This window comes from Xenopus laevis, chromosome 9_10S (genome assembly GCF_017654675.1).
Source record: "Xenopus laevis strain J_2021 chromosome 9_10S, Xenopus_laevis_v10.1, whole genome shotgun sequence".
Taxonomy (NCBI): domain Eukaryota; kingdom Metazoa; phylum Chordata; class Amphibia; order Anura; family Pipidae; genus Xenopus; species Xenopus laevis.
The window spans coordinates 21839089-21853418 of record NC_054388.1 but is presented as its reverse complement, the minus strand read 5'-3'; the positions used below and the strand labels follow the sequence as shown (position 1 = coordinate 21853418).

General features: G+C 42.1%; 1 protein-coding gene across 1 annotated transcript in view; it reads left to right on the top strand.

Annotated features, from left to right (window-relative positions):
- Window positions 1-14330, top strand: part of ccdc40.S (coiled-coil domain containing 40 S homeolog) — a 33142-nt gene that overhangs the window by 3359 nt on the left and 15453 nt on the right. The window contains exons 2-5 of the mRNA XM_018238324.2: window positions 1158-1221; window positions 6322-6493; window positions 12667-12962; window positions 13826-13909. Of these exons, the coding sequence (XP_018093813.1) occupies window positions 1158-1221; window positions 6322-6493; window positions 12667-12962; window positions 13826-13909 (616 nt within the window). The remainder of the gene's footprint in view (window positions 1-1157; window positions 1222-6321; window positions 6494-12666; window positions 12963-13825; window positions 13910-14330) is intronic.

Genomic DNA, 14330 nt, shown 5'->3' with positions numbered 1-14330 from the left:
AATGTTTCTTTAGTCTGCCTGCAGTGCAACATAGTACATACCCTGGAACACCAGTGCAGAGCCACTTGGCAGCTAATCAGCATAACTTTATATAGGTTTAATTTAGTTAAGTCATACACAAGGAAGGGGATGAGAGTTGTATTACTTATCAGGTTTTCAATGCACAATAGCTACAGACTGCAAGTATGCACATCAGTGGCACACAGGGTTGCCACTTTTTCTGTAAAAAAAATACTGGCCATCCTATATTTTTAGGTTTTTTTCCTATTACTAACATTGTCCCCAAGCAAAATTTTTTACTGGTAAAATACCGGCCAGGTGGCAACCCTAGTGGCACACAAATGGTACCTGTGCTTTGTTTCTGCATATATGGAATATGAAGCAACATTAATGTTGTAGGTTGCTGCGATAGACTGATTGGTGCAAATACATTCAATAAGGAATAGTTAATATGGTACTCACCAGACCTAGCCAGTAAAATACCAGCCAGGGACAGTATTAAATTTGTAATCCATGCCTGTTCTGCCTCCAGCCATCATAGTCCCGCATCCCACACCCTTTTCTCCACATATCCACCTTTTTTGCCCATACTGGCCTTGGTAATTGGCCGGTAAGGAGCCAATAAAAAGTAGTGGCCATTCAGTTGCTCTAAAATTCTCTGCATGTGCACACTTCTTAGTAAGCTGGGGTCTTCCAAAAACCGAGAAATAAGCAGAGAAAACAGTGCTTTGTGTACACTTACAGCTTTCACTTTTTCTACTAATGTCATTTTAGGGTAAAATCAATGAAAGGTAACCCTATTTTATAATAAGTGTTTATTTCTCATTATTAGATAGTGCTGAAACAAATAGGGATATATTATGCACCCATTATGTAAGTATGAAAAAATTTGATATGTCTAGTAAGCACTCAGCCCCTCCCCCTGAAAGAACACTGATTGGAACCATTTAGAACAAAGGGATTTCATTACATTAATGTGGTCTCAAAATAGCACATTTTTATTAACTGTTCAATTGCTGACTGTATATTATATTAATGGGATTGATTTATTTATATTTATTTTACTAGTGATGAGAAAAAATATCTATAGTATGTACAGAACGCTATACTAATGGAAATAAACAGATATTAATGATTGTGTCTGTTTTTTTCCTTAGCCCTAGATCTGGAGCAGAAAATGCTCAGGATGCAGAGGAGAGGCCACAGGCCACAAATAATGAGGTATGTAGTTTTCTTTACAGAGCTACAGACATGAAGATGCTTAGCATGTTCTGTTCTATTTTTACATTATTTCTTTTTATGGCAAAATGAATGTTTACCAGAAATGAAGAACTAGGGCTCCCATATTGTCTGCCCTGTATTTTGTCACCAAAATATGAAATTATTTTTAGACTTTCTAAGTTATCAGTCTTTATTACCACCTTTAACCCTTACCTTTAGCTACCTGCATAGCCAGATGGTAACATAGCCACCACATGTATCTTTTTATTATTGCCTACACCCTAACCAAACCACATGCATATAAATAAATTATACATTATGATAAAATTAGCATTTGAAATGTGATTGTGTCGTTGAACAGAGCTGTGAATGCTGCACAGCAGCACCCCCCCATTTAGAAACTGGAAAACACCTCAGTTGTGAGTTTAGCTCATATAGAGTATACAAAACTAATTTTTTTCAAACCTTGTATCTAATTGCAGTGAAATTATAGCCAATTGCTGGCCCAGGCTGCTTTCTAAAAGGTTCAGTATAAAAATAACAACTTTGTAAATAGATAGACTGTGCAAAATAAAACATGTTTCTAATATAGTTGGCCAAAAATGTAATTAATAAAGGCTGGATTGACTGGATGTCTAATATAATAGCCAGAATGTTTGTGAAGATTTTCATTCATCCAGGTCATGGTATATCTGTAGAAATAAGTCAAATCAACTGGACTTGCTGTGTTTTTTCCTTGAAGACATTTCACCAGTCATCCAACTGGCTTTCTCAATTCAGAATAACTTTTAAATAGGATCTTTCTTCAGGAATATATGATCTGGAATGTTGCTCCAATCAGCATAATCTGTTTATCATTATCCACAAGGATGTCATGAAGTAAGGTGTTGATTGTATTAACATGATTGGACCTTTGAGGTGTTATTAAAGGACAAGGAAATTCTAAAATAGAATAAGGCTAGAAATGCAGTATTTTGTATACTAAACATAAACATGAACTTACTGCACCACAAAGCCTAATCAAACAAATGATTTATGCTTTCAAAGTTGGCCACAGAGGGCTGTCATCTTGTAACTTTGTTATACATCTTTGCAAGATCAAGACTGTGCACATGCTCAGTGTGGTCTGGGCTGCTTAGGGATTGTCATAAATTATCAAAATATGATATCTGCCAGAAGCAGATACAGCAATACTGATCAGAATATACAGACTGCACTGGGTCCTGTGTTGTTATGTAATCTAATGTGGATTTTATAGTTTTTGTATTGTTTAAAGGACATGTAACCCCCCCCATAAAAATGTAATCAGTAAACAGCCTCTTTGAAATCTTTAGATAACTGCCACTCTGGTTGTTAAAAGGTTAACAGTAAGGATATATGATCCCACTCACTCATTGTAAGGAAGACTTACCTGGCGTCCCAAGATGGCGGCGCAAGGACGCCAGCACCAAAGGAGGCCTATAAAAGACACTGGAGCACTGTTGACTTTGCCCTACAATAGGTTCCACATAGTGAGTTCCTGGGTGCGCTATATTCTTCTGCTATTGATCCTGATCTTGACCATGCCTGTTTAACCGTCTATTGAACCTTTGCCTGGACCCGACTTCACCTTTCTCTTAACCCCTTGGATATCTCGATCTGGTTGGACTGTGCTTCCTCCTTGGTCTGCTACCTTGGTATTTTGGCAGAGCCTTCCACAGACAGACGGACCACATGGAGTCATATGAAGCTCAGCAGTCTAATTTTGGCCTTGCGCTAATGAACATTCTGGACAAGCTGTCTGCTCTCTCTCCGGCAACCCCCAGCTCCACCAGTGGCTCTGCCAGTGTCTCCAGTCCACACTTCTGAGCCACGTATCCCGGCACCTCCTCTCTACACTGGTGATCCTCAGGCATGCAGAGGGTTCCTGAACCAGTGCGAAAACCAGTTCACGTTGCTACCCAACCAGTATGCTTCGGAACGCGCCATGGTGGGATACATCATTAACCGCCTGATTGGAAAAGCTCTAGAGTGGGCATCCCCTCTGTGGGGGGCCTTTATTCAGAATCTGCGGACCGTGTTTGACACCCCTGGCCGGGCTACGTCCACCTCTTCGCGATTGCTGCAGATTCGTCAGGGGACTTGTACTGTGCCTGAATATGCCATAGAGTTCCGTATGTTGGTTGATGAGACGGGTTGGAACAAAGAGACCTACCATGCCGCTTTCTACAACTGGCTCTCTATCCACCTGAAGGATGACCTGGTCTCCCATGAGCTGCCTACGCTTTGGTAAGAACTTAGTGCTTTGGCTGTCAAGATGGACACTCGGCAAAGAGAGCACCAATTGGATAAAGACCGTGCCAAGAAATTCCAACCCCTATTGGCCCCTCGCTTCCAGAGACTGCTGCTTCCCAGCACATCTCCTCTACTGCACCTGCTTCTTTTTCTGCTTCTACTACTCCTCCTGAAGAACCAATGCAGATAGGACGTGCCCGACTCTCTGTACAGGAGAAGTTAAGGAGACGGGCAGCAGGAATTTGCCTTTACTGTGGGGGAAAATCTAATTTTGCCCATGAATGTCCAGTGAAGCCGGGAAATGCCAACGCCTAGGTAAACTTGGGGAAACTTACCTGGGCGGGATTAATGCTCATCCCCACAATTCCTCTCATCGATTTCTTCTGCCTGTTCAGATTCAACTTCCCACCAAGACCGTCCTATGTCAAGCCTCCCTTGACTCCGGGGCGGCAGGAAACTTCTTGAATCGGACATTCTATGAACAACACGCTCTTTACAACCCTTACCTGAGCCTCTTCAAGTCTTGGCCATCGATGATAGACCATTATCCTCAGCTTTCATCTTCAAGTCTTCTCTCAAGCTTCCCTTCAAGGTCGGTTCCCTACATTCTGAGAAGATTTCCTTCCTCATCATTGATTGCTCCTCCACACCAGTGGTCTGGGATTGCCTTGGCTCCGACTTCACAATCCAGTCATAGATTGATCGACTTCTCAAATTTCTCACTGGAGTTCCTTTTGCCAGCAGAACTGCATTACTAATAAACCCATCCTGAAATTATCTTCTGTTTCCATGGATTTACCATCTCTGCCTTTTGTTTACTGGGACTTTGCTGATTCTGACTCTTTCACCTCATCGGCCTTCTGACTGTCCTGTGGGGCTGCTTCCTGGTTCCATGCCTCCCAGGGGACGTACTTATCCACTCTCTCCCTCCAAGACCAAGGCCTTGTCAACCAAACACTTGAACAGTTCCTGCGCTGTTATGTATCATTATGCCAGGACAGCTGGGCAGATCTTCTTCTGTGGGCTGAATTTGCACCCAATAATGCATTGCATGCCTCCTCTGATAAATCTCCATTTTTCTGTGTATTTGGTCAACATCCTATGGCCTTTCCCCAAGATCTTCTTCTCACCAATGTTCCAACGGCCAATGATCAAGTCGCTTATATGTCTGCCATCTGGCATGCCACCAAGGCCAATCAGGAGAAGAGTTCTTTGTCTCAAAAACATTTTGCAGACAAAAGACGGGCCCCTCCTCAGTATACTCTTGGAGACAGAGTTTGGCTTTCCACAAGAAATATTCGACTCAAGATTCCTACCCCCAAGCTTGGTCCCAGATTCATCGGTCCTTTTCCTGTTGTCGAGATCATCAATCCTGTTGCCTTGCCTTTTCCTGTCGCCTTCAATTACCTCCAGAGATGCGAATCCCCAATGTCTTCCATGTGTCCCTTCTTAAACCAGCATCTTCCTCTGTGTCTTCTTCTTCTTCTTCCAACACTCCTGTTATTGTAGATGGTTTCCAGGAGTTCGAAGTTAAAAGAATTTTGGACTCTCGTGTCTCCAAGGGCACATTACAGTACTTGGTCGAGTGGAAGGGTTTCGGTCCTGAGGAGTGTTCCTGGGTGAGATCTTCAGATGTTCATGCTCCTGCACAAACAGTTTCCTTCCAAGCCAAGTCGTGGTGGTCCTGAGGCCCCCCATAAGAAAGGGGGTACTGTAAGAAAGACTTACCTGGCATCCCAAAATGGCGGCATCCAAGATGGCGGCGTCTCCCATGCGGTTCCTCCTGGGCGCAGCTCTGTGACATCATGCCAGCGTCAGAAGCGTCGCCGGTGTCGGATTGGTTGCCAGCACCGAAGCGGCAGCGTCGGATTGGACGCCAGCATCGAAAAGCCAGCGTGAGGACACCAGAGTCAGGACGTCACTGCGTCCATTTTTGGCGCTAAAGGAGCACTGTTGATTTTGCCCTACAATAGTTTCTGGGTGCGCTATATTCTTCTGCCATTGATCCTGATCTTGACCTTGCCTGTTTAACCATGTATTGAACCTTTACCGCCTGTACCGACCTTATTGCCTGGACTTCACCTTTCTCTTAAACCCTTGGATACCTCAATACCTCCTTGGTCTGCTACCTCTGGTTGAGCCTTCGGGCCCCTTACTCTCATGCATAATCCCACTCGCTCATTCATAATCCTGCTTACTTATGCATAATCTCGCTCACTCGTGCATAATACCACTCACTCATGCATAATCTCGCTCACTCATGCATAATCCTGCTCACTCATACATGTGGCAGACATTCCAGAGGATATATTCCCGAAGAACGATCCTATTTACAAGTTATTCTGAATTGAGAAAGCCAGTTGGATGACTGGGGAAATGTCTTCAAGGAAAAAACACAGCAAGTCCAGTTGATTTGACTGATTTCTACAGATATAATAGCCGGAACTCTACTTCCTGCTAGTCAGAGACTTGAAGGGGGGCCACATGGAACATAACTGTTGAGTGAGTTTGTAATTGATCCTTAGCATGCAGGTCAGATTCAAAAGCAACAGTTATAGCCCATGTGGCCCATCCTCAAGTCACTGAAGTAGTGTTCTGGCTATTATGTCACTCCAGCCTTTATACATTACATTTTTGGCTCAATAACTGTATTAAAATTTTTTTATTTTGCACAGTTTATCTGTTTACCCAGTTTTTATTTTTATACTGAGCAATTCCTTTAAAGTACATATTCTAGAATAACACTGATATAAAATGATGGCATAATCGATACATACAATAGGGTTTATTGTTATTAACACTTTGTGGATTAATTCTTCTTAACAGGCTGCTAGGGAAGACATGTCTGTTATAGATGGAGAACAGCCTCTTTCTTTCAAAACTTCTGACACAGATGAGGATATAATTACCAGCAGTCACCGTGCAGTCTCTAACTCCTTTGGGGCTAGTACCCAGAGATCAGCATTGTCCCAGGATATGGAGCAACTTGAAGAATCAGGTAGGAATGAATAGCTTGGAAATTTGGATGCCTGAATGTAGTAGGGTGTTATTGTTATATATATTTTTCCCCATTTTTACATTAATTTAGACATTTAGACATGCCTTTATATTGGGGATAGTATATTATGCAGTCAAGCATTACGCAGATCTGTTGGTAAGGACTAATACTAACCCCAGCAACCATGTAGTTACAGAAAACTCCCACTGAATGTTTACTACATTTCCCAATAGCGTTTTGCAATGTTTGTGGAGTCCAGTGTTTATTTAGATTATTTAGTTTTTTTAACTTGTTTAGTTGTTGTGGGGATACAGTGGGATGCTGTGGGGATACAGTGGTACTATGAGGGTAGTTAATCCTTTATTTTTAGATTTGATTTCCCTTCATCTTTTATCTTCATATCTGTTTTTTCTCCATGGCCCGTGGGTTTTGTAGGGTAACCTAGTGTCTTATCATAAGTGATAGGTAATGTAAAAATTGAGACTGCAGCTGTAAAACACACCAGGAGATTGGTGCACTGTCTTACCTCCTGGTGCGTCTCTCCTCGCCACGTGGTGTGCATCAGCGGTCACTGTGCGGCCCCGTCTTCGTCAGGGGTGTCTGCTGTTCGCAAATGAGCAGAGCATCATGACGCTCGTATATGATGCGGAGCGTCATCACATCATTTTCCCGCACAAAATTAAAACTTTGCCGCCAATTCTCCTTTAAAAAGGCCTTTCTGCATTGGAACAATGCCCAAGCTGGCAGCCTTGACTTATTTGCCTGTTTTGTGACTACGATTTGCCTGATCCTCGCCGGTACCTCTTTCCCGGGGCCCCAAAAGGGCATCAGTGAACATCAGAACTCACAGGTGTTCTCTTGTGCATCTGAGAGTGCCAGCTGCCATTGAGGTTCCAGACTGACTATACGTTACAGTTAGCTTGGGCCGTAAATGGAACCATCCAAGGCCGCTGCTTCCCCTTCCTTGGAATGCATCTTTGAAGTTATGATGAAACGACTAGATAATCAAGAGGCTCAACAAGCTCACCTCTCTCAGGCCTTACAACATATTTGGGCTCACCTGGAGGCTCTTCAAATTTCTGGGGCCACTGTCCGTCAACCCGCTTCAAGTTAATCTTCCTCAGCACATTCTATGCAGGCCGCTCACTCAAATGTTCCCAAGATTCCGACTCCAGTCTGTTACAGTGGTGATCCAGATGTCTGTCGTGGTTTTTTGACGCAGTGCAAGATTCAGTTTGAAGTGGCTCCTGAGCAGTTTTCATCAGAAAAAGAGATAGTTGCTTATATAATTGCTCTTCTTCAGGGGAAGGCCCTTGCTTGGGCTTCTCCTTTACTGGATAGAGATGACCCTTTGGTGCACAACTCCACTGCCTTTCTTTCCACGTTTCGCCAGATCTTTGATGCTCCCGGTCGCAAGCTTAATGCTTCTGATAGACTCATGCGGATACGTTAAGGATCTATTTCTGCCTCCAAAGATGCCATTAACTTCCGGACTCTGGCTGCTGAAGTATCCTGTTACAATGAGGCCCTTGTGGCAGCCTTCTGGAGGGGACTAAATGAGGATCTGATAACATGGGATCTTCCTACTTCATTCACAGAATTAAGGTGGTCATAGACTCAAAGATCCGCTCGTTTGGCGACATCGCCAAATGAGCGGATCTTTCCCCGATATGCCACTAACGGCATAGCTATATCGGGGGTAATTCGAACGTTCGGCCGTATGGCTGACCGATCGAATTACGATGCGCCAAGGGGCTCCGACGGGTCGGTCGGTTAAAAAATCAAACCTTCCCGATCGATATCGTGGCCGGATATCGATCGGGAAGACCCGTCGGAAGCCCCCATACACGGGCAGATAAGCTGTCAAATCGGTCCAAACGACCGATATCGGCAGCTTTATCTGCCCGTGTAAGGCCACCTTTAGTTTCTTTCATTATCAAGATTGATTCCAGAATAAGGGAAAATCATCTGCAAACCTGCTTCCTCTTCTCTTCTTGGGAAGGAATTCCCTGCTTCTGTTACTCCTTCATTTCCTGTACGGGAGGAGCCTATGCAGATTTGAGTTACGTGCTTAGCTGAAGAGAGAACGCATAGTAGAACTGCAGGACTATGTATGTATTGTGGTCTCGCCAGGCACCTCATTAGGTCCTGTCCAGCTAGACCTCAGCATCAGGGAAACACAGCCTAGGTGTGAGGTGTGAGTCTCCCCTAGGCAAGATATCTGCACTCCCAGTCACCTTTAATTCTCTCATGTTTCTCACTGCTTCCCTCTCTACCCTCCTTCCTGATTATGTCCTGAAACCCCAATTAGCTTCCACTGGCTTCGACAACATAATCCTTCTACTGACTGGTCTACTGGGGAACTTACTGCTTGAAGCCCATTCTGCCGCGCAAATTGTATTTTTACTTCCATTGTTCCAGCGTCTGCTTCTTCATTGCTTCCAGCATCTAATCTTCTTCCTGATGTTTATAAAGACTTCTCTGATGTATTTGAAAAAAAGAATTCAGAGATTCTACCTCCTCACAAGCTTACGACCGTACCGTTGATTCAATACCAGGCTCTATTCCTCCTAAAGGAAGAACATACCCTCTATCTATGCCAACGACTCAAGCCATGAAGGAATATACTCTGGAGAATTTGTCCAAAGGTTTCATTAGAAAATCTACTTCTCAAGCTGGAGCCAAGTTTCTCAGGCCTTGTATTGACTATTGATCTTTGAACAAGATAACAATTAAAAAACGTTATGCTCTTCCTCTTATCCTGGACTTTTCGATAGATTAAGGGGAGCTTACGAGGTGCCTATAACCTTATTTGTATCCGTCATGGGGACGAATGGAAAACAGCCTTCAATACCCGGGATGGCCATTATGAATATTTGGTCAGGCCTTTTGGCCTATGCAATGCCCCCGCTGTTTTCCAAGACTTTATCAATGATGTTCTTTGTGAGTTTTTACAGACTTGTGTTATTGTATATATTCTGGTCTACTCATCCTCACTTTCTGATCACTTTCTGATCATATTTCCCAAGTCAAACAAGTTCTAGTCACATTAAGAGAGAATTGTCTCTATGCCAAGTTTGAGAAATGTGAATTCCACAAAACCACTATTTCTTATAGTCCTGAATGTCCATCTGGAAAGATTCTAGTATTTCAACAAATGGTTCCTCAAATTCTCAAGTGGGCTCATTCATCTAAGTTTTTGGTCATCCCGGCTTTAAGAAGACTCATGAGTTTGTTTCGAGGTACTGTTGGTGGTCTTCACTTGCCAAATATGTCAAGCTTTTTATTTCTAATGTCCAACAGACCGCAGCACACGTGCTTGATAAAGGGTCCTGTGAGACTCGAAACGTTGCATTTTTTGTCTACTGAGCCAATAAATCACAAAAGTTTCACAGAAACAACGTGTCAGTGTGCTGCGGTCTGTTGGATATTGTATATGATTGATACCCATGGCAGAGTGGGAAATTGACTGCTAAGCACCTGGTCCTCAAGGGAAAAGAGACGGAGGTGAGCGCTTAAGTTTTGTACGGAAGCTTTTTATTTCTGCCTGTACTGTCTGTGCACAACAGAAGAGTCCCCGATCTTTACCGTGTGGTCTTCTTCAACCTTTACCCATACCTACTCAACCCTGGCTAGACATTGCTATGGACTTCCTAAATCTTCTGATATGACTACTATTCTAGTAGTGGTAGGGAGATGGCTAATTTTTTTCCTTTAAAGAAACTTTCTTCCGCTACTGTGCTAGCCCAAATTTTCATCAAAGAAATTTTTCGCTACATGGTGTTCCTCAATCTTTGTGTCAGACCGTGGGGTGCAGTTTGTATCCATATTCTGGTAGGCTTTCTCGAAACATTAAATTAAACTTTTATTTCGCTTATCATCCTCAAAGCAATGCTCAGACAGAAAGGACCAATCACACTCTGGAACAGTTTCTATGATGTTATATATCTCAAAATCAAGACAATTGGATTGAACTTCTCCCTTAGGCTGAGTTTGCTTATAATAATCTACAACATGATTCTCTGGGTTGTTCCCCGTTTTTCTCCATTTTTAGTTATAATCCCTCTGCCCTTCCTTCTAATGTTTTAAAAGTGGAGGTACCTGAAGAGGATGCATTATCTTGTGATTTTAGATCCATTTGGTCTCAGGTCCATCAATCTCTCCTCAAAGCTTCATCAGAAGGTTGCTGCTGACAGACATCGTTGTTCTTGCCCTCTCTATCTATCTTGGAGATTCGATTTGGCTTTCTACTCAACATGTTAAACTTCGGTCGCTGCCTCCCAAATTAGGACCTCGTTATATTGGCCCCTTCAAGATTAATGAGATCATTAACCCTGTCAGATTGCATCTTCCTCCTAGTATGAACATTTAAAACTCTTTCCATGTATATTTGATCAAACCCCTTGTTTGGAATATTTTTTCCGGTAATCAACTTCCTCCTGCTCCTAAAGTCATATGAAAAAGTTTGGGAACCCCTCTCAGCCTGCATAATAATTTACTCCACTTTCAACAATGTTATATATTAAAAGGAAGTTGCTACTTTGAAAGCTCAGCCAATGATAAACAAAACTCCAAACAATTAAGAGGGGTTCCCAAACTTTTTCATATGACTGTATTTCTCGAGATAATTATCAAGAATTAACGAGATTTTGGACTATAGAAAATTTAGAAGTAATTTTCAATACTTAGTTCACTGGAAAGGCTTTGGGCCAGAGGAGAGGTCTTGGGCCAGAGGAAATGTCTTGGGTGAAAGCTTCTAATATTCATGCTCCTTAATTAATTAAGATCTTTCAGAAAATTTTCTGACAAGTTTTGGGAGTCCCCGGAGGGTACTCCTGAAGGGGAGTACTGTAAGACGCACCAGGAGATTGGTGCGCTCGCTTACCTCCTGGCGCATTTCGCCTCAATGCGTGGGTCACATGCGCGGTTGACACACGGCCTCAGCTTTGTCACGGGCGTCTGCTGTTCGCGAATGGCACGGAACGCCTGATCTTTGCCGAGACCTCTTTTCGAACGCTCACGCTACTAAACTCACAAATTCTCTGTTGGTTCCGCAAGGGCGTCAGTGAACACCGGAACTCGCAGGGGTTCTCTTGTGCATCAGGGAGTGCCAGCTGCCATAAAAGTTCCAGACTGACGAGTCGTTACAGTTGCCTTTGTTGGTTCCTAATCTCTCCCACTTGAGGTATACCAAGCTTTAGACAGCAAAAAATGAGAGCAGAAATTCTGGGATGTCACCACACCTCTTTCTATTTTTCTTTTCAAATCTATTCATACAATTAAGGTGGTGGTTTCTTATAGACATCGACTTTTTAATTTTTAATTATTTATGCACAATCCACTATTGATTAGGTTGGATCCTGAAATGAATTGGTAAAAGCACTAAGTCACTGTCCTGAATTGGTTGATGAATTGACCCTCTTATCTGGTAATATGAACTTAAATTGTTAGAGGTGTAGTAACTATATTGACACTGTAATCAAAAAGAAAGGGTTGTCTTTCTTTTTCTGAATTATAATTGAACTACGCTCTTGCTTACACTGACTTTGAAAATTGTACAATGAGGAGGAAAGGTTGGATTCCTTCTTCCCCTTTCCTTTAATTTATTGTTGCTAAGGACTGACATTAACCCCAGTGACTATGCATTTACAGAAAACAGCCACTAAATGTATACTGCCCCTTTACATTTTAACTTCCCCAATAAAGTTTTGCAAAATAACAGAAACATTGAATCCTCAAATAAATTTAGTTTTTTGGTTGCTGGGGTCAATGTCCCTGACATCAATGGCATTGTAAGCAGGAAAGGATGTCTGATAATTTGCAAATCATAAAGACTGTATAGGTTCCACCAGTAAAAGGTAATTTTAGGTAATTATACCTATATTAAACTTTGTCCCTTTTCATCAAATAAATTTGTGTTTGACTGTAAACTTCCCCTTTAAGCAACAAAGGACAGACACATATTGAAAAGGTAGATACAGCCACACAAGTAGTATGAAATGCACTCTCCAAAGCAAACCCAAGAGTAACCTGACTTAGCAAATGCTCAATGTATGTGTCCTAAGGGGTGTAACCCATAATAAATATGACATATTTTATTTTACTTCACATAATCCATCAAGCAGCTTCCATTTTATATTTAATTTGGAATTTTTGTATTCTTGTTTATGCAGGAGAAACGGGGGTGTTGAGATCATCTCCCTATTCCTCCCTCCATCAATTTAGTAATCAGATGGGAGAGACTGATGATGAGGCAGAGGACCAAGATGCAGATAACCCAGCGAGGAAAGAGGAGACAGCTGAAGAGGGAGAAGAAAAGAAAGAATATGAGGATAACAAGACTGATGATGATGCAGAGGACCAAGATGCAGATGACCCAGCTTGGAAAGTGGAGATGGCTGAAGAGGGAGAGGAGAAGAAAGAATATGATGATAAAGAATCAGAATTAGTTGTTCTGGACCCAGACCATGTAAGAGGATAACTATGCAGAGTATGCTGGAAAGGAGCATATTGTTGGATTAGAAAGAAAGGAAAAAAGTTGGATTAGAAAGAAAGGAAAAAATTGAGTCTTCCCCTAGATTTTACTTGAGGTTGAAATTAGTCTTGTTGTTACCATTTTCTGTATAGTAAGATTTTATTTGCAAAGGAGATTAATCGATTTTTGATCTTCTTACTGCAAGGCGTGTTTAACTGGAGATTATTATAATGTTATGACATTATAGTTCTTTGTAGTTCTTGTGATCTTGAGAAGACTACAGTAAAATTCACAGTATGTTACCTAATTCAAAAGTAGCAGAGATTTTTCTAAGAATTTACAGCTTTGTGCTGTCAAATATATAAAAAATATGTAAAGATATATAATATATGCAGTGTCATGGCAAAAGTTCTTTGAAGTGATGTGTGACTCTCTTTATAAACTCACACCCAACATGCCTGTATCTGATGTCACAAAAGGGTTTGGGGCAGGTGCATGCGTATAAATAAAGGCTGCTAGAGGCAGAAGCTGGCAGAGTAAGGTCACTGGTGGAGTGAGGGTAAGGAAGAGCTCAAACTGAACCTGCCTGCAATCTGGCAATCTTGTGCAGAATTTGGCCTGAAGCCACCTGACCTGACCTTTCATTTGTGATACAACATTATAAGGGAAAATCCTAGGTATATTTGGAAATAACTAATATAATGAGTTAATCTATATCTGGTTAATATATTTAATGTTCCTATAATAATAAAAACCTATTAAAGATTTTACATTACTATATATATATATATAGAGAGAGAGAGAGAGAGAATATATGGATCATGAAGCATTTTAACTGTTTTCTTTCTTTTAAACAGCCTCTGATGACAAGATTCCAGACTGCTCTCAAGACCTATCTAACAAAGCAGATCCAAAGTCTGGAGCTAGAGCTTCGTGAAATGGTACATGCATGGGAGTACTGAATCTATAAGGGAGCGAACCGAGACATTAACAAAGAAGTGCTATGGTTGTTTATTTACAAGGGTGCTTTACAGAAGTTGTGGGTGCAAGTGTGAGAATATTTCATCTCTCAAAGGAAGTTGGGGGGTTGCAGGTAGTGGTGTGCAGGTCGAGAAAAACATAACCCAACTCTAACCCGCACAACTTGTGCCTGCCTGCATCTGGCTTCCCCCTCCTTTTATAGACCCTCCCTGCCAATGACATCACAAAAGGGGTGGGACAGGGGCGTGTCTATAGAACCAGAAGCCGGCAGTGTAGAGGTGCTCTGAGGTCAGCCCAAACCTGCCTGACCCACTGGTCCAGTGGGTATAGGGATGGCCCACACATCACTAGTTGCAGGTATGAGAGCATTGCATATTTATA